Here is a 16,146-nt window from a genome sequence, read left to right on the forward strand (position 1 = left end):
AAAGTCAACGTTTTTTTATTCGAGTGAGTTTTTAATTGAATTTAAATTTGAGAAATCAATTAATGAACCCAACGGCAGACTATATTCCTAAGAACTCTGTGTCCGATATGAAGTTGGTGTGTTTTATTCGCATTGGTTTAAAAAGAAAAATTAAATTGAAATCGTATTTATGATATTTTGAGAAAAGCACTAGATAAAAGCAAAACAGTTTAATTTGCGTATTGATTTTGAGGTGTTTTAAAAGAATTTTTACAGGAATTATTTTTTTACATTTTTACGATCTTGAGAAAAAACGAACAAGACTCTTCTTGCGTGTATATATAACTTTGTACAATGGGCTTATGTGACAAAGTAATAAAAATAAATACACAAAGAAAATGTAAACTACAATTATATAATAAATATACATATATGTATTATATAATTTATGAATGTGAACAGTATATTATTGTAAGTTTAATTATAAAAAACCTGTATCTTGAAACACATCACAGAATTTAAAAAACTTAATTAGATTAGGAAACGCTCCTACTGTTTTATGGCGTAGCCTTAGGTTTTAGTTCTTCGAAACACGGTCTAAGGAAAATTGAGTTTTTCTTCGCTGGATTATAATACTCATGACCCTGTAAACAATAACAATATTGTAATTAATCTCTTTTCTTTTAAATGTTGTATACAACTTAAAAACCAATATTAACTGAAAATAATACCAGCAATGATGTTTCTTTAGTACCAATAATACAATGTACATAAATTAAATTAATTGAAACTTGTAAAGACTACGAATATTCGCGTAACTTTCAATTTCCTTTGATCCTTGATCACATCAAGTTTCATTCCATTCTTTGATATAGATTTCTCTTTGTAAAGGAAACATTACCTTTGACCAATCGTAGGATACTGCATATGCAAATATTTGTCCATTATGATTAAAGCAACATTTAGTGATAGGCTGTTCCATGGGTTCAGAAGATTTCAATTTAGTTCGAGAATCCTTGTCCCAAAATCCAAAAGTACCGTCGGCGCCAACAGTAGCAACAGTGCCATGAACTGGATGGAATGCAATGTCATTGACCTACATAAAAAACAAAAAAATGTTTCCTTGCTATTTCATAGAATATCATTCATACTCGTACTAACTGCATAAATATCTTGATATCCATTCGGTGTCCCATTTACTCTGTGACATTTGAAAGTGAAATTCTCTTTTGCACTTAAATTCAAATGATGTATCGCGACACGTCCTTCTGTGCTACCAATAGCAAAACCAGTAGGAACCTTCTTCTTGTCCCTGAAGATAGCAACGCATCTGTATTGATATTTCAAATTTAGTTCTACCGTTTTGTACTCTCTAGGACTGCCTTCTAGTTGGTAAACAATTAGACCACGTCCTGCAGTTCCTACTACTGCCATTGGATAATCCTATGGTAATTTGAACACAAAGAAAAAAAGTCGATTGCGAAAACAATGGTTGAAATAGAAAATGGGACTACTGTATACTTACAACATCTGCACAATAGCATCTTTCGATTAAATTGAGGGTCATTGCTGGTTTTGGACTTCGTAAGTCCCAAAACTGAAACAAAAAAACTAATCGGTATAGAAATGTTTGGAAATAAAGTATATACCTTATAAATACCATTAATAGAAACATACTCTTAATGTTTTATCCCAAGAACCTGTCATGAGGCACGAATATGAACTAGCTTTAATCCAATGACAATTTCTGATGGGTGCATCGTGTGCAGCAACCTGTATACTTTGATTCGACGCCAAATCCCAGCATTTCGCTGTTTTATCGCATGATGCCATGAAAACTTTAGTTCCGTCCTGTTTTAAAAGAGACAATTACATTTTTGTTACAATTATGTACCTCCGTGAAAAGGAAAAAACTGTTAAACTTACATCGCTCCAACAAACATCAAGAATCGGTTCGCCCATGGACTGCATGGATTTTGGAACTGTTTTGCCCGACTGCTCGACTTCCCAGCAACGCACATTGCAATCCCACGAACCAGCTACCAAAAAGTTTTGTGGAATAGAAGCAGGACTAAACGCAAGACTGGAAATAGAATCGTCAGGGGGAGAGACAACCTCAAAGTCCTGCATTGGATTAGACGTGTTTGATGTGCCGGTACGTAATCCACCACTTTGGGTGAACATATTTCCTCAACTTCAGTTTCTTAACTGTACTCGATATAAAATAACGTTGTCGTTCAACAGAATGTAATCAAACACAAGGCAACACAAGGTAACCGCTTATTATAAACACTCTTGAAATCACTTGAAATAGTCAAGCGCAGCCATGCGACCACATGCGACTCGCATCATGCGAGTCGCATGGCGCGACCATGTTATCGCGTGCAAATCATAGACATTTATAATAGACTCAATAGATTGCGCGGTCTTATGGTACGGATGAAGTCGGCACTAGAAAGAGAGAACAATAACTGGAGTAACTTACGTCTCTTTCTAATGGGGCTATTAGTGGGGAATCTCCGACGGTGTAGTGCAGTCCGTGCAGCCAAGTGCAGAGTGCAGTGTAGTCAAGTGTAGTACAGTGTAGTGGAGGCAATACATGCGTGCAGCATGCAGTATTCCTTTCCTTCTCCTCATCGCTGCTCATCGCCCTCCAGTCGCTTTCTTCCATCCCTCTTCGATGTGCGAGCAAGAGAGGAGTTACTCCAACGCTACTTCTGTCCTTCGGTCTCGCTTCATCCCTACCATAAGACCGCGCAGTCTATTATAATCTAATATAATATAAAATATCATTATAAGTATGTATATGTATATGTTCCGATCACGCCCTGAAAGATCACTACGTTTACTACGTTCAAGAAGCGTGCAGCGCCATCATATTTTGATCATTTTGACATTGCTAATAACGGCAGTCCGGGACTGTCCGGGACGACTGGGGACGATCAAGCCCAACCAAGCCTTTTCACTTCGATAACGGAGAGCAACCATACGAACACGCAAGGTTAAAACAGAGGAAGAGATTTTAGATCTCGTCATTTATGTCTACACGAATTCACACGAGTTCAACGTAGAAAACATATTGTTCGTTTAAAATCTTGAACGTTGATTTGGCGGTTTCACTGAATATCGTGCGCATGCGCGGTTCATCCTACTACGTATTAGATGGATTCAATTTCGGTAGCGCGAGAATGCAACTTTTTCTTGTTTACTGTGAAATCAGACGTTTATTCGTAACATCGTAGCAGTTTATTCAAGCGTCCAGGGAATATTAGATACGCGACCCATCAGCAACTGGTATTACTGCATACCGGTCTAACTTTCGCACCAGACGTCTTTCTGGCTGCGAAAGTGTAACGCACCTGAGCGTACCTTATTATCCCTTGTTTAAACGTACCGCATTCTTTTGCAAATATTCAGTGTAAGAACTCATATATCTAACGAGTTTCTTATCTCTTGTTCTATTCGGAATATTTCCAACTACGAGACAGTAATGGTAGCTCTATTATATTTTACTAGATGTCCAATATTATACGTGTTACAAAATACATGTATCGCTGAATGTAACGGTTTGGAAGTACAACGTAAAGGAGCATATTTCAGACATGGGGAGTTGTATCAAGTGGATAAAGATGCTAAATAATTCATGGATATATCCCCTCTAATGCTATATTCCGGAAACAGGACATCAAAAGAGAAATTCTTGATAAAACCATATACACTCGTGTAATCGTAAGTGAACAATTTCCTTTGCGTATTGCTATCAAATTCTGACTCACAATTAAAACAGAAAATAAGCGGGGTTTTGAACTATCCACAATAAAGGATGCGACGATTTATATGCAGCGACGTCAAAGAGGCGCCCGTATGGAATTAGTTTACATCCACTTTCCATTTTCATTTTACTTTCTTTCTACTGTACTTCGCGTTGTTACGCGTACGCAACGTTTACCATTTCACCTTAGTTTAGAAGAAAAAAAAAGAACAATTCGTTCTTTGAGGGCTCAATTCCATGCACACCGGAGATACATTATACATATTACAAATGCAATAATGAATTTCATTTCGTATTAGATCGGTTTTAAGACAGTTTAACTGAAACGTACTTGTAAAACGAGACCCCAAAGAGAATACTAGCGTGGGAGCTGAAGTGATCTAAGTTTCTTCGAAATGTTTTTGTTTTGTTTTTTTTTTCTTCTAATTCTGACTGGAAGTGGCTGATGGACCCCGAGTGGGGATCGCCAACAATTGTCCTAGGTCATTGTCATTAAAGTATTTGAATTCACCTGATTGCCTCACGGTCGGCGTACGTTTTAATGAGGCGTGTATGCGGAAAGTAGAAAGCATTGCGAAAGATAATGACTAATGACAAGAGTGCATATATGTATCGTCATTCCGGCTTTCGTGTCCCCCAGTGTAATATACAATCACTCTTTCTTGATCTACATATACTACTACCGTTGCGTTTCCTTTTCAGGTCGCTATAAATATCATAATTCCACCTACGTCTCCTCCCTGAAAAGCCATATCTTACCGGTCAACAATCACTGTCAAGATCCATCGTTGTGTTGTGAAGAAGGACCGAATCCGATCGAAAAGTAATTCAAACGACCTGAACCGAAATACTTTCGAGACGTGTCGCCAGTCTTTTTTTGTCGCGGATCCGTCACATCTTTAAGGGAGCCCCGAGAAACTTTCTTTCGGACGAAAGGTAATTTGTATTCACGGTACTCGTACATTTTATGCGGGATGTAAACCGAGCAGTCAGGATTTAAGTAGGCTGCCTTAAGGGGGTATATATTCTCGTTGATGGTCCCGAAAGCAAATGGTATTCAAAGTGTGGAAGATTGAATTTTAATAGCAAATTCATAGGTTTCCTTTAATTACAGAGTAACATTTCATATTTTGTATCGTTCAATAATAACGCTATACCGTGTATCAATAATGTTGTATAACAGGTAGGTGATGTACATTATTTAATTTTCTACTCTAATTTATATTTTACACGTAATACTCATCACAATTCCTTTATATTTATGCACGTATTTCATATTTTCAGGGGACTTGTATCTTACGTCGCGAGGTGCATACTATACTTCATACTTCATTCGTTCATACCTCCTATACCGTGAATTTCGATTCATAAATTACACAAATATAGTACATTAAGCGTACGTTGTATTCGCAACAAGATGTAATATTATTCATCTTCCTTTCGCGAAGGAAAGTTATCCACCCACCGTAACAAAAATATGTTTTAACCTTGGCAATGGTAACGTATAGAAATCGGGGCACTACATAATATATTCACGAAAGGATCCCACAATCCAGATAATTGTAGATAAAGATGTGAAAAGTTCGAAAGTCCAGTGAAGATGTTCCAAAGTAAAACAGACGATTTCAGACCGGTCATTACTCGATCGTGAAATTATTAATCGGTGCATCGTAAAATGGTTTGTACTCGGATCGTAGCTGTTGTAGAACTAATGGTACGTAGTGTGTGCCACGCGATGATAAGTTCGATGTACTTAATCTTCCAACCGGTATAGGTACTTCGTGAAAGGGATACTTTTCTATATACATTAAAAAGTCTAATTATGTCTAGGTAGGTCATGCTCCTCATAGTTCACTGAATAGTCAGCCACACGACTGACCCATTGCTTTCCCCGTAAAAGTGAAGAGTTAAATCAGGTTGACTCTTTCTCCCTGCTCTGTATGGTCGAGTACCAACCAATGTCCTATCAGTATGTGCACATCAAGATCGCTTTTACCTTTTTGTGAGCGAGGAGGGATTCTTAGGAGTATAAAACAGTAAGGAACAGATTCGCATGCCAGTATGTGTGTAGTTTCAATTTAGTAAAGAGTCACAGGGATCGTGGTTCGTAGCACGTAGTTCGACTCGTAACGCCAGAACTACTACCCCTATCATGCCGAAAATAATTTCACTTGTGAGTACTATCGAAACTATATCTCACTTTTTATTTATTCTTAGTAAAACAAAAACTTTTACCTTCGGTTGAATTAATGTACAACCAACTATACGTATCGAAAATATCGTCACCCTGTTGCTTGCTTGCTTGTCGTTACTATCCGGTCAGTCTTGACATCTCCTGATCGTAGCTTTATTCACAAATTTCCCTGCAATATGATTATTCATTTTCGCTGAAACTATTCTATTTCTAGAACGCAATAATCCTCAGCTGTATCTTGTTAGCGCGCGCGGAACCACCGGTTACCAGTATGTATTACCACGTACATTCTTATACATCAAACATATTGTTAATTTTACAAATTTTCATTTGAAAAAATTACAATTATACTCTGCTTACAGCAGGCTTCTCCATCACAGCGGATAATGCTTACGAATACAATAGTAACGTTGTTAAGGATGCCCACAGAGAAAACGCGGATTTTTACAACAGCGGGAATAACGGGCACCCCCTAAGCAGTGGCAGGAGCCAAGGAAGCCTCGAAGAAAGTTTACGAAGCAACTCTTACAATGGGTTTTCACCAAACTCTCACAGCAGTAGCTATCAAGGATTTTCTAGTAATGCCCGTGAAACTCTAGGCGCAAGTCCTTATTTCATAAATGATCCAGCCCAATCATCGTTCGAGGGTTACGCGAATACCAATACCAATGGCGATTCCACCTTCGGTGGATATACCCAAAGTGCAGATCAAACGGTGTCAGAGTTCAGTCAATTCGCCAACAACAAACAGAAAAGTCCAAGCTACACAAGATTCTCAGACAACCTGCCTGCCACCTCGAACGCAGCCAGCTTTCCTGAACTAGCTTCTGAAAGTTCTTCTCTCAGAGAATATGCTGCAGATGCTTTTAGAAGCCATGGAGCATCAGGAGGATACATGGACGGCGATCAAACATTCAGCAGAGAACCTTCCAGTTTGTTTAATAGTCCTACCAATGATTATTCTTATGGAAAACATAAGGAAAACATGTTTGCAACAAGTAACAGCAATAAGTACACAAATGATGCATACACCATGCATCCTGAGACCCGTTATGTAGGAGGAAATCATGCAAATGCGGGAAGAGATTATGGATCTTCAATGTATTTACCAAACTCTGGTAGCAGCATGTTTAATAATTTAAGAGGAAACTCTGATTTTTACAGTTCAGGAAAATATAGTAAATACAACAAATACTTAGGCGAATATGCTCCTCATGTCGGTTTGAATTACCTTTCGAAAGATCAAGAGCCTGATCATTTGTTTGGTAATTATGGAAAAGTAAAAGCTGCAGCATTGAAAGATGGCAGGCCAAGCAGTTATGGCTCACAAGCTTATCTTGGCGGACCGTCGCATCTAAGTAAAATTGCTGGAAGTTACAAGGTCAGGCCAAGCTTCATGAACTATGCAAGCAATTCTCCAATTGGTTATTCTTCAATGTCAAGTGTACATAGTAGTCTCAATGGTAACAATTACATGGACAATCCTATGCTTAGAAGATACAGAAGCAGTAGTGGATATATCCCAGGACATGGAAATATATATTCTGGTTATTATTAACAGTCTTTGTGTGAGAGGTGTGATGAGCATGTTGTATTGTGTACATATTTATTGTATGACTATTTAAAGATAAGTAAAAACGTTATTGTTTATATGTTGTTTAAAATAAAATTATTTAAAAAATCCTTTAATATTTATGATTTTGAGAAACTCATTTTAATTACGGTGGAGTTCGTGGAAGCTTTGGTTTGGCCAGAAACGCTTCTTCTCTTTCTAGTTCAATCTCCCGAGTCCATGAAATACTGTCACTAACAGCTTTATTGCAATCACTGGTATTCCTACAAAGTAACAGTAAATAAATATACTTGATTCATTCTTTAAAATATGTCATGGAGTAATGTGCAATAATTTTCAAAGTTGAAGAGTGCATTGTGCTAACATTGTAATCTTGACTCACAGTGATGCTATACTGCTGAGCTTCTGCATAACTGAAAAAGTACAACAGTTAATTAATAAGAATATTGCGGAGTTCGTACATGCTACACTATAAAGAACGTGAAACATTTAATTCTTTCCTTCCCGGAGGCACTGCCACGCGGTGTACAGAACTCATTGATCTTTGATGAAACTTAAGTCAATTTAGTAAATTTTTTTACAAATAAACAAGTCCGTTTAACACAAAGTATAACAATAATTAAATGTATGTCATACGGAACTTCACTTTCGTTTACATGCTCCAATTTTCCCAAGATCATGATCAAGTGTACCTTTAAGAGAAAGTTGCAGAGCTTTCACTACTTGTAACTTGGAACTTGTAACTGATCTTGAAAACACTTTTTACAATTGATGTGTCAAACGTGTTCAGAATATTAGGTGTTTAGAAGTTTGTAATCAACTAATTAGTATTGATAGTTGTTTTAATATAATAAATACATGATACTTGCATAGTATCTGCTCACCTGTTGAATCAGCTGCACTTCCAACTTTTAATATCGTTGAAGATGCAAGGCTTGTTTTGCTACTTTTCCTACAAAAATAAGTATACATATACCTTATAGTATTTCATTTTAGTATTAATGAAATTACGAAGTTATAAAAATGACGCGATGTTAGTAGTACATATTATTGTAATGATATTGATATTGATAGTAAGATAAAAATAACATAATTATTAAACATCTCGTCGTATTATGTTCGTTTTGATAAAGTAATGACCAACTTGGACGATTGATTTTCATACAAATATTCAGCACTTTCACCGACTTCATTTACATTAACTTGTTCTTCAATTTTTTTCAAGTGGTTTAAATATGTATTTGAGTCATTCTGGTTGTAATTTTCAATTGAATATTCAATACTTCTCAAAGTACTCTTTCTATTAGATGGAGAGTTCCATGATTTATTTATTTTTTCTCTACTAATTTGTTGACCCTTAAAAATATTGACCTTATTATAAGATGTTCATTCAATATGTATCTACCAGAATCCAATTGAAGCAATAATGTATTTTAACAACAGCGATGTATACTCTGATTTAAATACCTTGGACAGAGATACTAATTTGGGTGTACGTAATTTTGAACTTAAATGTGTGCTTTTTGTAGATTCTTGTATCACCATAATATTATTTTTGTTTTTTACCTGATACATTTTAGCTATAGGTCTTCTTTGAAAGACAATAATTTTATTAGATATTACGTTGAAAATAATTGTTGCACCGACATCACCACAGTACCTTGATAAATCTTGTCCATGTAACAATGATGCACGTTCGTAATGTAAACTTTTAACTTGTTTTTCAGTATCATGTACAACGGAATACGATGATATTTCTGAATTCATTTCCTTATTTTCAGAAGTTTTCAATAAGGTAGTGTAGCATGCTACGAGTAATGATTCTCCACATAATTCGCCATAGTTATTTTTCACTGGGTCGTTTTCTTCTAACTCGTTTTCCAACACTTCAAACTCTTCCTGAAGAGAAGTGTTCTATTTAAACAATAATAAACAAGTCGGTATACAAATCACTACTCACGTTATCATTGTCGGTAACTTCCTCACTGTCTGCTGTAATGGCAATCTCACCTCTGTGTATTTTCAAAATATGTTCCAAGTGTTCCCTAGTATTATTTTATTATTGTATTTTTCATTTTGAAATAATATAAGCTTCGTGTAGAGTGGAGAGTGTAGAGTATCAAAAACATATTTACCTTGCTTCGCCATCTTTGTACTTGCTATATTGTTCTAAAGTAGATGAAAATTTCATCTTCTTTGCTTCTTCATTAATAGCATGATTTCTTAAAAAATTGTTTAATGCTCCAGTAACATAAGGCAAGGTCTAAGAGATACATGCAATATTAAAATTACGAATTGTCCAATTTCCATAAAGTGAAGTAAATAATTTAGCGCTTACAGAAGAATGATCTATTACAAGTAGATTAATCAACGTCGATAGAAGTAAAAATGCCAGTGCGGATGCTCTTCTTTGAGCAATTTGATCTAATGATAAGTTCATTAATAGAGCAGTAGCATACTCTAATCGATAGGAGTCCATGATGCGACAATGATCGTGTAAATGAGAGATTAACCACTCTACTAATCCATTTTCTATCATATATATTCTTTGCTGTTTACGCAATGATAACTTTTGCAGCATTGCTATCATCATGTTACAGGTAAATGTGTCTATGTCATTATCAAGAGTACTTTTTAAGCATTTGAATACCTGCAGTATTTACTTTATTATTTCATAATTCTAAGTAACAATATATGCAATGTTCGTAAGGGTTTAACATACCATGTCAACAACTGCAGAATCAAATGATAAGTAATCTCGTCCACACCTAAACGATGCTAAAGCATTTAATAATCTTGTGGTTGATTGTTGCAACGGATGGGGCATAATAATATTGTCTGGCGTTAATAAATATGGTAGGACAGACGTGCCTTTATAGCTTGCAATTTGTCCATGAAGCCCCAACAGATCTTTACTTATGTACTCGTGCACTGCTTCTTCTCTTTCTCCAGGTTGTGCAAGTGTTATTTTCTAATTATACAAGGCATATTTACTTTTACATTTTTGCTTGTTATCAGGAACTAATACACAAATACTGATTGTCTTACCCTTCGTAGTGCTTGCAACAGAAATAATTTAGTTTTCATACTTCCATTTATCAAATGCAACTTGATCTTTTTGAAGTTCAATAATTTTGGAGGTACAGGTGTGGTATATGGTATGGAATCTATGACTGTCTTCATTTCAGAATGTGATTTATCTACCAATGCTTCTGAAGAGCACTGTGCACACACAATGAATAATAATAATATAATATAATTATACATACACAAGCATTAATATAACGGTTACTTACATATGAATTATCTTTGATATTTTGATTGAATAAGTCTGGGAAAATTTGAATGCAAGTTTCTAGCATAGCTTGGAAATCAATAGTTTGACCCTTCACAGAATTTTCTAAAGCTGTTGTTAATACTCTCGCGATGCTCATTAATTTATGATAATCGGTGTGCAGTTTATGAAACCTTATCTTCAAGTTTTCATAATTAGAATGAACAGTATATAAGTAGGACTTTGTTACAGCTAATTCTTGAGTACATTGCATTAACTTTCGATTGTTGATAACCATATGTGACGAATGGACATCTTCCTCTGTAGAACAAATTATTGATGCTGTCTGCACACTTCTATGGAAAAGTGATTACGATATGAAGCATCAGACCTCTAATAGATTTAATGAGTATCGTCAGCAACATATTTGTATTACCACTTACTTTGATTTTTTAGTGTACTTTGTATCACTGCGTAAAGTATAATGCTTATCAAGTTCATCGTCTTCTATAAAGAGTGGAATATTTCTCTCATTTGGTATGATTGGTACATTTTTATTTCCAGTTATTTTCTTGGTAACACAGTCTTTTTGTGATTCTTCTAATACAGATCTCCGATCTAGAGGAATTTTTTTTAAGTCTATATTATCATATTTTACATCTTTGAAATTCTGAAAATTCAACAAACTCTTATAAATTATTTTGTAAAAAAGTAACTGTTATTCTTACAAAACCGCATACTTTGTTTACTTGTTGTTCACACTTCTCAAGAAACAGAAGCAAGCTTTCTGTTAGTTCATCGATCCAATTTTTTTCGAATATTTTAGACAGACTTGGTTCTGTGTATGGATCTTCGATAAAAGGTAACGCAAAAAAGGGTCGCAATTCTCCATCATCCTCCAATTCTTTTCCAGTTGTATTTAAAAATGTGTGCAATAGTTTCATACTATCATGCATACCTTTTTCTATTTCAGTCATACAATTCTGTGTGTTATCAATATTTAATCAATTACTAAATATACACCAATGCTGGTTTCATTATCTTTATCATTAATATTAAATTTCAACAAAACATATACATGTCACAGTTTAAAGAAAAAACATGAATTGATAAAAATAATTTCTTAAATACATTTTGATAAAGTATGAAGGTATCTGAAGTTCCTTTAACAGAAAAAAACTAAAGTAAGTGAAAACAGACTGGTGAAGAAATAAATTCAAATACTGTATTATGAACAATTGAAGTTACCTCTTGATGGCTTTGATGATTTATAGACATAATAGAATTAACTGCAGTTGTTTGTGTATTGTCTATATAATCATACAAATTAGAATTACTGTAACTTATCGTATTATCATAATAACTTAAAGTATAATCTCATGTTATTATTACCTTTTTGTTCATACAAATGTAAAAGCATTATACGCTTAGGTAATACTGTGAAATATACATGCAAATTCAATGTTAAAATTTTATATGCTTTTGTCTGTTTAACAGTTTCAGGTATCAGCGAATTCCATAACTAAAAACAAAAAATTTTTGTTCATTGATTATATTGTACAATTACTTACTTGGAATTCAAATATCATTGTACATTAAAAAATGTCCTCCAGTCTCCTGCTTTGAAGCTTAACAATATCTTTTGAGAAGCTCTTGCATAAGCTTCATTATCTGTTTTTGAAGCTGTTGAAAAATTGTTGAAACCCCTTAATGCAGCTTCAGCTATCAATATCCCAGCAGTATCTTCAAACTTATGATCTAGAAGAAACTGCATACAATTTTTAATACAATTGGAAAAATTAAAAATAATACCATATTACTAAAAATTGAAATGTACAGTTTCACGATATAATAAATATTTACAAAATTTTATACCTGATGAACAAGTCTCAAATTTTCATCGTCCAATTGGCGTGTTGTATGACTATTATCCATTTTGTCTTTTTATTTGTCTAAACAATGATGGAATGATATATATGTACATTAAAATTATTTCCGTTCAATACCTATTTATTTATATGTACATATATATATATATATATATTTACATAGTTCTAAAAGATTTCGATTTTATACATAAAAAGACGGAGGATATGTCCTTACATAAAATTGATTTTATGCAAACAATCGTTGCCGAATGATTGCAGCGGTTCACTCACATATTTAAATACATATATAAGTAGTATGGAAATATTTATTCCAGCTACTCGAGAAATATTTAATTACACATTGCAGATGTTCATCCCATGGAAATAATTTATTTAAGTCTGAAATTGGTAATTTATTGTAGCTTAATGAAAAAGTAAATAAATTTATGTTTATCATACGGTTATGGTCAACGATCAATTTCCGTTTTAAAAATGATAAATAAATGCATATAAGTATCGTTTAAAAAGTTCCACTTTTTAAACACCTTGTACATATATATACATATGCTTTTGTTTTTTTACTGTGGCCAGTTGACAATGATTAATTTAATCTGAAAAATTGTTTCATTACAAAAAGCACATAAGGTAGTTGTCGCAAAATTTTTTAACTGTTTCTATAATTATATCATTTTATCCATTACATAATGGAAAAGTATAACGGAAATGTTGTTTCAAAGGTTTGTTTTACTTCAATTAACATTTATAATGGAGGTTATATACAAATTCTATGCTCTTAACAATTTTTCTGTTACAGGTACCAAACTTGGCAATCTATATACCAAACTTTATAACAGAAAAGGAAGAACTTGAAATTGTAAAACATGTTAATAAGGCTCCTTTACCAAAGTGGACCCAGTTAAGTCACCGTAGACTACAAAATTGGGGTGGTATTCCACACATCAAAGGAATGATAGCCGAGGATATACCAACCGTATGTATTCTACAATATGCATATAATGTACCTAATGTATAAGATTAATTTGAACAAGAAGACACACAGAATGATGTAAAAGAAAATTGTACTAACAATAAGTTTTCAGTGGCTTCAAAAGTATATTGATAAAGTGTCATCCTGTAATATCTTTGAAACAAACAAGTTACCCAATCATGTTCTAATTAACGAATATTTACCTGGACAGGGAATAATGGTATATAACAAAATAACTATACATGCTTTTGTTATATTCATAGTATAAATTAACCAATACAAAGCGCAATACAAGATGTATATTTACTAGGCACACTCGGATGGCCCACTCTTTCATCCCATTGTAACCACTATTAGCTGTGGCTCTCATACTCTTCTTGATTTTTATAAAAGACTGGAGAGCTCCGAGGTTATAATGATTGCAGTATATAATAATTACATTTATATTACAGATTTTAATAATACAATTTGGTTACTAATCTATATTCTATTCTCTTTTATAGGTGCAACAACTTAATTTAGAATTCAGTTTTCTGTTAGAACGTAGAAGTCTGTTAATTCTCCAAGAGAATTTGTACCATCATTACTTACACTCAATTGCAGAAAGAGATACAGATGTTATTTCAAAGTCTCTAATAACAAATTTAGATCTATGTGGAGATCAGTTTATAGAAGGACAAACATTAAAACGGGATATTAGATTATCTTTAACAATCAGACATGTTCCTAAAACAACTAAATTAAAACTGAAAATCAATTAATGAGCTTACCTATACATATATACTTGTATGCATGATATTTGCGGTTAATAATTCTCTTCTTTTATTGTACAAGATTTTTGAAAGTAGCAACATTGTATGAAGTAGTTGAAAGGACAATGCAAGTTGGTAAACATATGTATAAAAAGTTTAAATTCAGACACATTTTTGTATACACAATACATCATTACATCAGGATTCTTCAGATTTAGAAGGCACTGATGGGTTGTTAGTGTCTTCATAGTTCTCCAGACTTACATCCATTATTTCTTCATCACATTCATCCAACATTCCTTGCAATGAATGTATAGAAGATATTAAAACATGGAATTGTTTACGTCTCATTTCCAATTTGTGTTCTAATTGCTCAGACTTCTCCTACATATTTACATAATTATATATTGATTTTCTTAATTTTGTAACATGCTGTATGGTAATGCAAATGTTGTATACCTTTAATCTGCCTAATTCTTCACGTAATGTAGCAAGTTTTAAATTTGTTTCTACCCTATCTGGTTGCTCATTTATAACTTTTGCTAATACATCGTACTCTATTCTGTTTTTTCTTACACGCTTTGCTTCCTGCAATTCTGCCTTTGTTCTTTCTATATCCTTTTTGGCTTCTTCTATCTGAATCTCTATTTCTTTTGACAACTTCTCATAGCTCTTCAATTCATCTTGGCTCATATTTGAGACCAGTCTGGATTTCTTTTGTGCAAATTCACACTGAGCAAGTTGTGATAACATCCTTTCGTGCAGCGTGTTATCCACATCAGGATTATTCACCCATTTTATAAACGATTTCAGAAGCATGTTAATTCTACGATCATCCCCAGTTCCATCTCCATCTATGAGTAATCTCCGACGTATTACCTCTTCTAAGAAAAAACAACATATTCCTAAATATATTCGAACTTCATAACAGGTTATCATTATGTGTAGAATGCAAACTCACCGTCAGACATTTTACCCTCTCCACCACACAGAATGACGAATAAAACAATCCGAATATTGTAATATTTCCTACAATTTCTACTAATTATTTATCATTCATATCCATACATTATAAAGTACTAAGTAATCAATGGTAATCAAGAAAAGGATAGTTTGAACTGTTTGAACACAAGCAATGGTATTGAACAGCATTGAATGGTACAAAGAAGGTATGGGGAAGCACGAGCTAAACTTAGTATATTTTATTAGACATTTATTTCAAAGAGATTAAATTGTTTGTTACAACCCGCTACATCAATGAATTTAGTACTATAATTCTCAGAAAAACAACATCTTATCAAGACTGAATGACTGGGTGTATAGTTTTGCAAAAATCACAAACATAACAAAAATCTAATATGCATTAAAAACATTTCGCTACTGATCGATTATTCAATCTTTTGATAGTAATATACCTAGTAATTCTTTTTAACCGACAATTACTGTAAATTCATTTTTCAAATCGATATGCCAGTTTTATAAACAAGAAACGATGAAAACAAACGTGGCGCGAAATTCAAACATTATAATGAACTTTAAAGACATTATTAGTGGAAGGACAATATTGGTTAGAAATTATTTTTAACGTTAATGCAACATCATTGAGAGAGATTGTAATTACGCATTCTGAATTTTTCATAGTGCCTCGTATATTTTTTGTTTCTGCCATTGAATACAACGGCATAAGAGAGTACTCTCATTTTAATTGGTGACCTCGAAATGAGACGGACAACGACCTTTGTCCGT

General features: G+C 33.8%; 5 protein-coding genes across 6 annotated transcripts; 2 read left to right on the forward strand and 3 right to left on the reverse strand.

The window, feature by feature from the left end:
• Positions 1-436: 436 nt before the first annotated feature.
• LOC107191446 (mRNA export factor) lies at positions 437-2,336 on the reverse strand. Its single transcript, XM_015580501.1, has 6 exons — positions 1,906-2,336; positions 1,657-1,830; positions 1,505-1,576; positions 1,141-1,422; positions 881-1,075; positions 437-623 (listed from the first exon to the last, which is right to left on the reverse strand). Exons 1-6 carry the CDS (start codon positions 2,161-2,163, stop codon positions 537-539), a joined length of 1,068 nt encoding a protein of 355 aa, XP_015435987.1. The 5' UTR covers positions 2,164-2,336; the 3' UTR covers positions 437-536.
• Positions 2,337-5,903: 3,567 nt separating this feature from the next.
• Positions 5,904-7,503, forward strand: LOC107191420. The gene is made up of 3 exons (XM_015580466.1): positions 5,904-5,924; positions 6,160-6,214; positions 6,308-7,503. The coding sequence occupies exons 1-3, from the start codon at positions 5,904-5,906 to the stop codon at positions 7,501-7,503; spliced, it is 1,272 nt and encodes a 423-aa protein (XP_015435952.1).
• A 160-nt stretch (positions 7,504-7,663) lies between these two features.
• LOC107191421 (lisH domain-containing protein ARMC9-like) lies at positions 7,664-12,735 on the reverse strand. Its single transcript, XM_015580467.1, has 18 exons — positions 12,668-12,735; positions 12,387-12,560; positions 12,185-12,314; positions 12,041-12,102; positions 11,526-11,775; positions 11,236-11,410; positions 10,811-11,148; positions 10,567-10,727; positions 10,241-10,489; positions 9,857-10,168; positions 9,654-9,781; positions 9,479-9,563; positions 9,179-9,417; positions 8,986-9,109; positions 8,663-8,874; positions 8,403-8,470; positions 7,901-7,931; positions 7,664-7,781 (listed from the first exon to the last, which is right to left on the reverse strand). The coding sequence occupies exons 1-18, from the start codon at positions 12,725-12,727 to the stop codon at positions 7,664-7,666; spliced, it is 2,916 nt and encodes a 971-aa protein (XP_015435953.1). The 5' UTR covers positions 12,728-12,735.
• A 629-nt stretch (positions 12,736-13,364) lies between these two features.
• On the forward strand, positions 13,365-14,409 carry LOC107191422 (alpha-ketoglutarate-dependent dioxygenase alkB homolog 6). The gene is made up of 3 exons (XM_015580468.1): positions 13,365-13,397; positions 13,475-13,651; positions 14,152-14,409. Exons 1-3 carry the CDS (start codon positions 13,365-13,367, stop codon positions 14,407-14,409), a joined length of 468 nt encoding a protein of 155 aa, XP_015435954.1.
• A 4-nt stretch (positions 14,410-14,413) lies between these two features.
• Positions 14,414-15,474, reverse strand: LOC107191465 (THO complex subunit 7 homolog). 2 transcript variants are annotated; one of them, XM_015580523.1, is made up of 3 exons: positions 15,362-15,474; positions 14,860-15,284; positions 14,414-14,784 (listed from the first exon to the last, which is right to left on the reverse strand). In XM_015580523.1, the coding sequence occupies exons 1-3, from the start codon at positions 15,369-15,371 to the stop codon at positions 14,599-14,601; spliced, it is 621 nt and encodes a 206-aa protein (XP_015436009.1). In that variant the 5' UTR covers positions 15,372-15,474; the 3' UTR covers positions 14,414-14,598. The 2 variants fall into 2 exon arrangements, with proteins under 2 accessions (XP_015436009.1, XP_015436008.1); XM_015580522.1 differs by having other exon boundaries at positions 14,860-15,474.
• Between the last annotated feature and the right edge of the window lie 672 nt (positions 15,475-16,146).

Source organism: Dufourea novaeangliae, unplaced genomic scaffold (genome assembly GCF_001272555.1).
Source record: "Dufourea novaeangliae isolate 0120121106 unplaced genomic scaffold, ASM127255v1 scaffold267, whole genome shotgun sequence".
Classification (NCBI taxonomy): domain Eukaryota; kingdom Metazoa; phylum Arthropoda; class Insecta; order Hymenoptera; family Halictidae; genus Dufourea; species Dufourea novaeangliae.

Bases quoted from the DNA above. Each gene is read 5' to 3' on its own strand.
- LOC107191421 (XM_015580467.1), bottom strand. From the start codon at position 12,727: ATGGATAATAGTCATACAACACGCCAATTGGACGATGAAAATTTGAGA. The intron at 11,776-12,040 runs GTAACTTCAATT...GATAACACACAG, and splicing joins ATCATCAAAGCCATCAAGAG to AATTGTATGACTGAAATAGA. The intron at 7,782-7,900 runs GTGAGTCAAGAT...GTTACTTTGTAG, and splicing joins CTCAGCAGTATAGCATCACT to GAATACCAGTGATTGCAATA.
- LOC107191420 (XM_015580466.1), top strand. From the start codon at position 5,904: ATGCCGAAAATAATTTCACTT. The intron at 5,925-6,159 runs GTGAGTACTATC...TTCTATTTCTAG, and splicing joins TGCCGAAAATAATTTCACTT to AACGCAATAATCCTCAGCTG. The intron at 6,215-6,307 runs GTATGTATTACC...CTCTGCTTACAG, and splicing joins CGCGGAACCACCGGTTACCA to CAGGCTTCTCCATCACAGCG.
- LOC107191465 (XM_015580522.1), bottom strand. From the start codon at position 15,339: ATGATAACCTGTTATGAAGTTCGAATATATTTAGGAATATGTTGTTTT. The intron at 14,785-14,859 runs GTATACAACATT...GTAAATATGTAG, and splicing joins AAGAATTAGGCAGATTAAAG to GAGAAGTCTGAGCAATTAGA.
- LOC107191422 (XM_015580468.1), top strand. From the start codon at position 13,365: ATGGAAAAGTATAACGGAAATGTTGTTTCAAAG. The intron at 13,398-13,474 runs GTTTGTTTTACT...TTTCTGTTACAG, and splicing joins ACGGAAATGTTGTTTCAAAG to GTACCAAACTTGGCAATCTA. The intron at 13,652-14,151 runs GTATGTATTCTA...TCTCTTTTATAG, and splicing joins TAGCCGAGGATATACCAACC to GTGCAACAACTTAATTTAGA.
- LOC107191446 (XM_015580501.1), bottom strand. From the start codon at position 2,163: ATGTTCACCCAAAGTGGTGGATTACGTACCGGCACATCAAACACGTCT. The intron at 1,577-1,656 runs GTATGTTTCTAT...TTTTTGTTTCAG, and splicing joins CTTGGGATAAAACATTAAGA to TTTTGGGACTTACGAAGTCC. The intron at 624-880 runs GTAATGTTTCCT...TATTGTTTACAG, and splicing joins TATCCTACGATTGGTCAAAG to GGTCATGAGTATTATAATCC.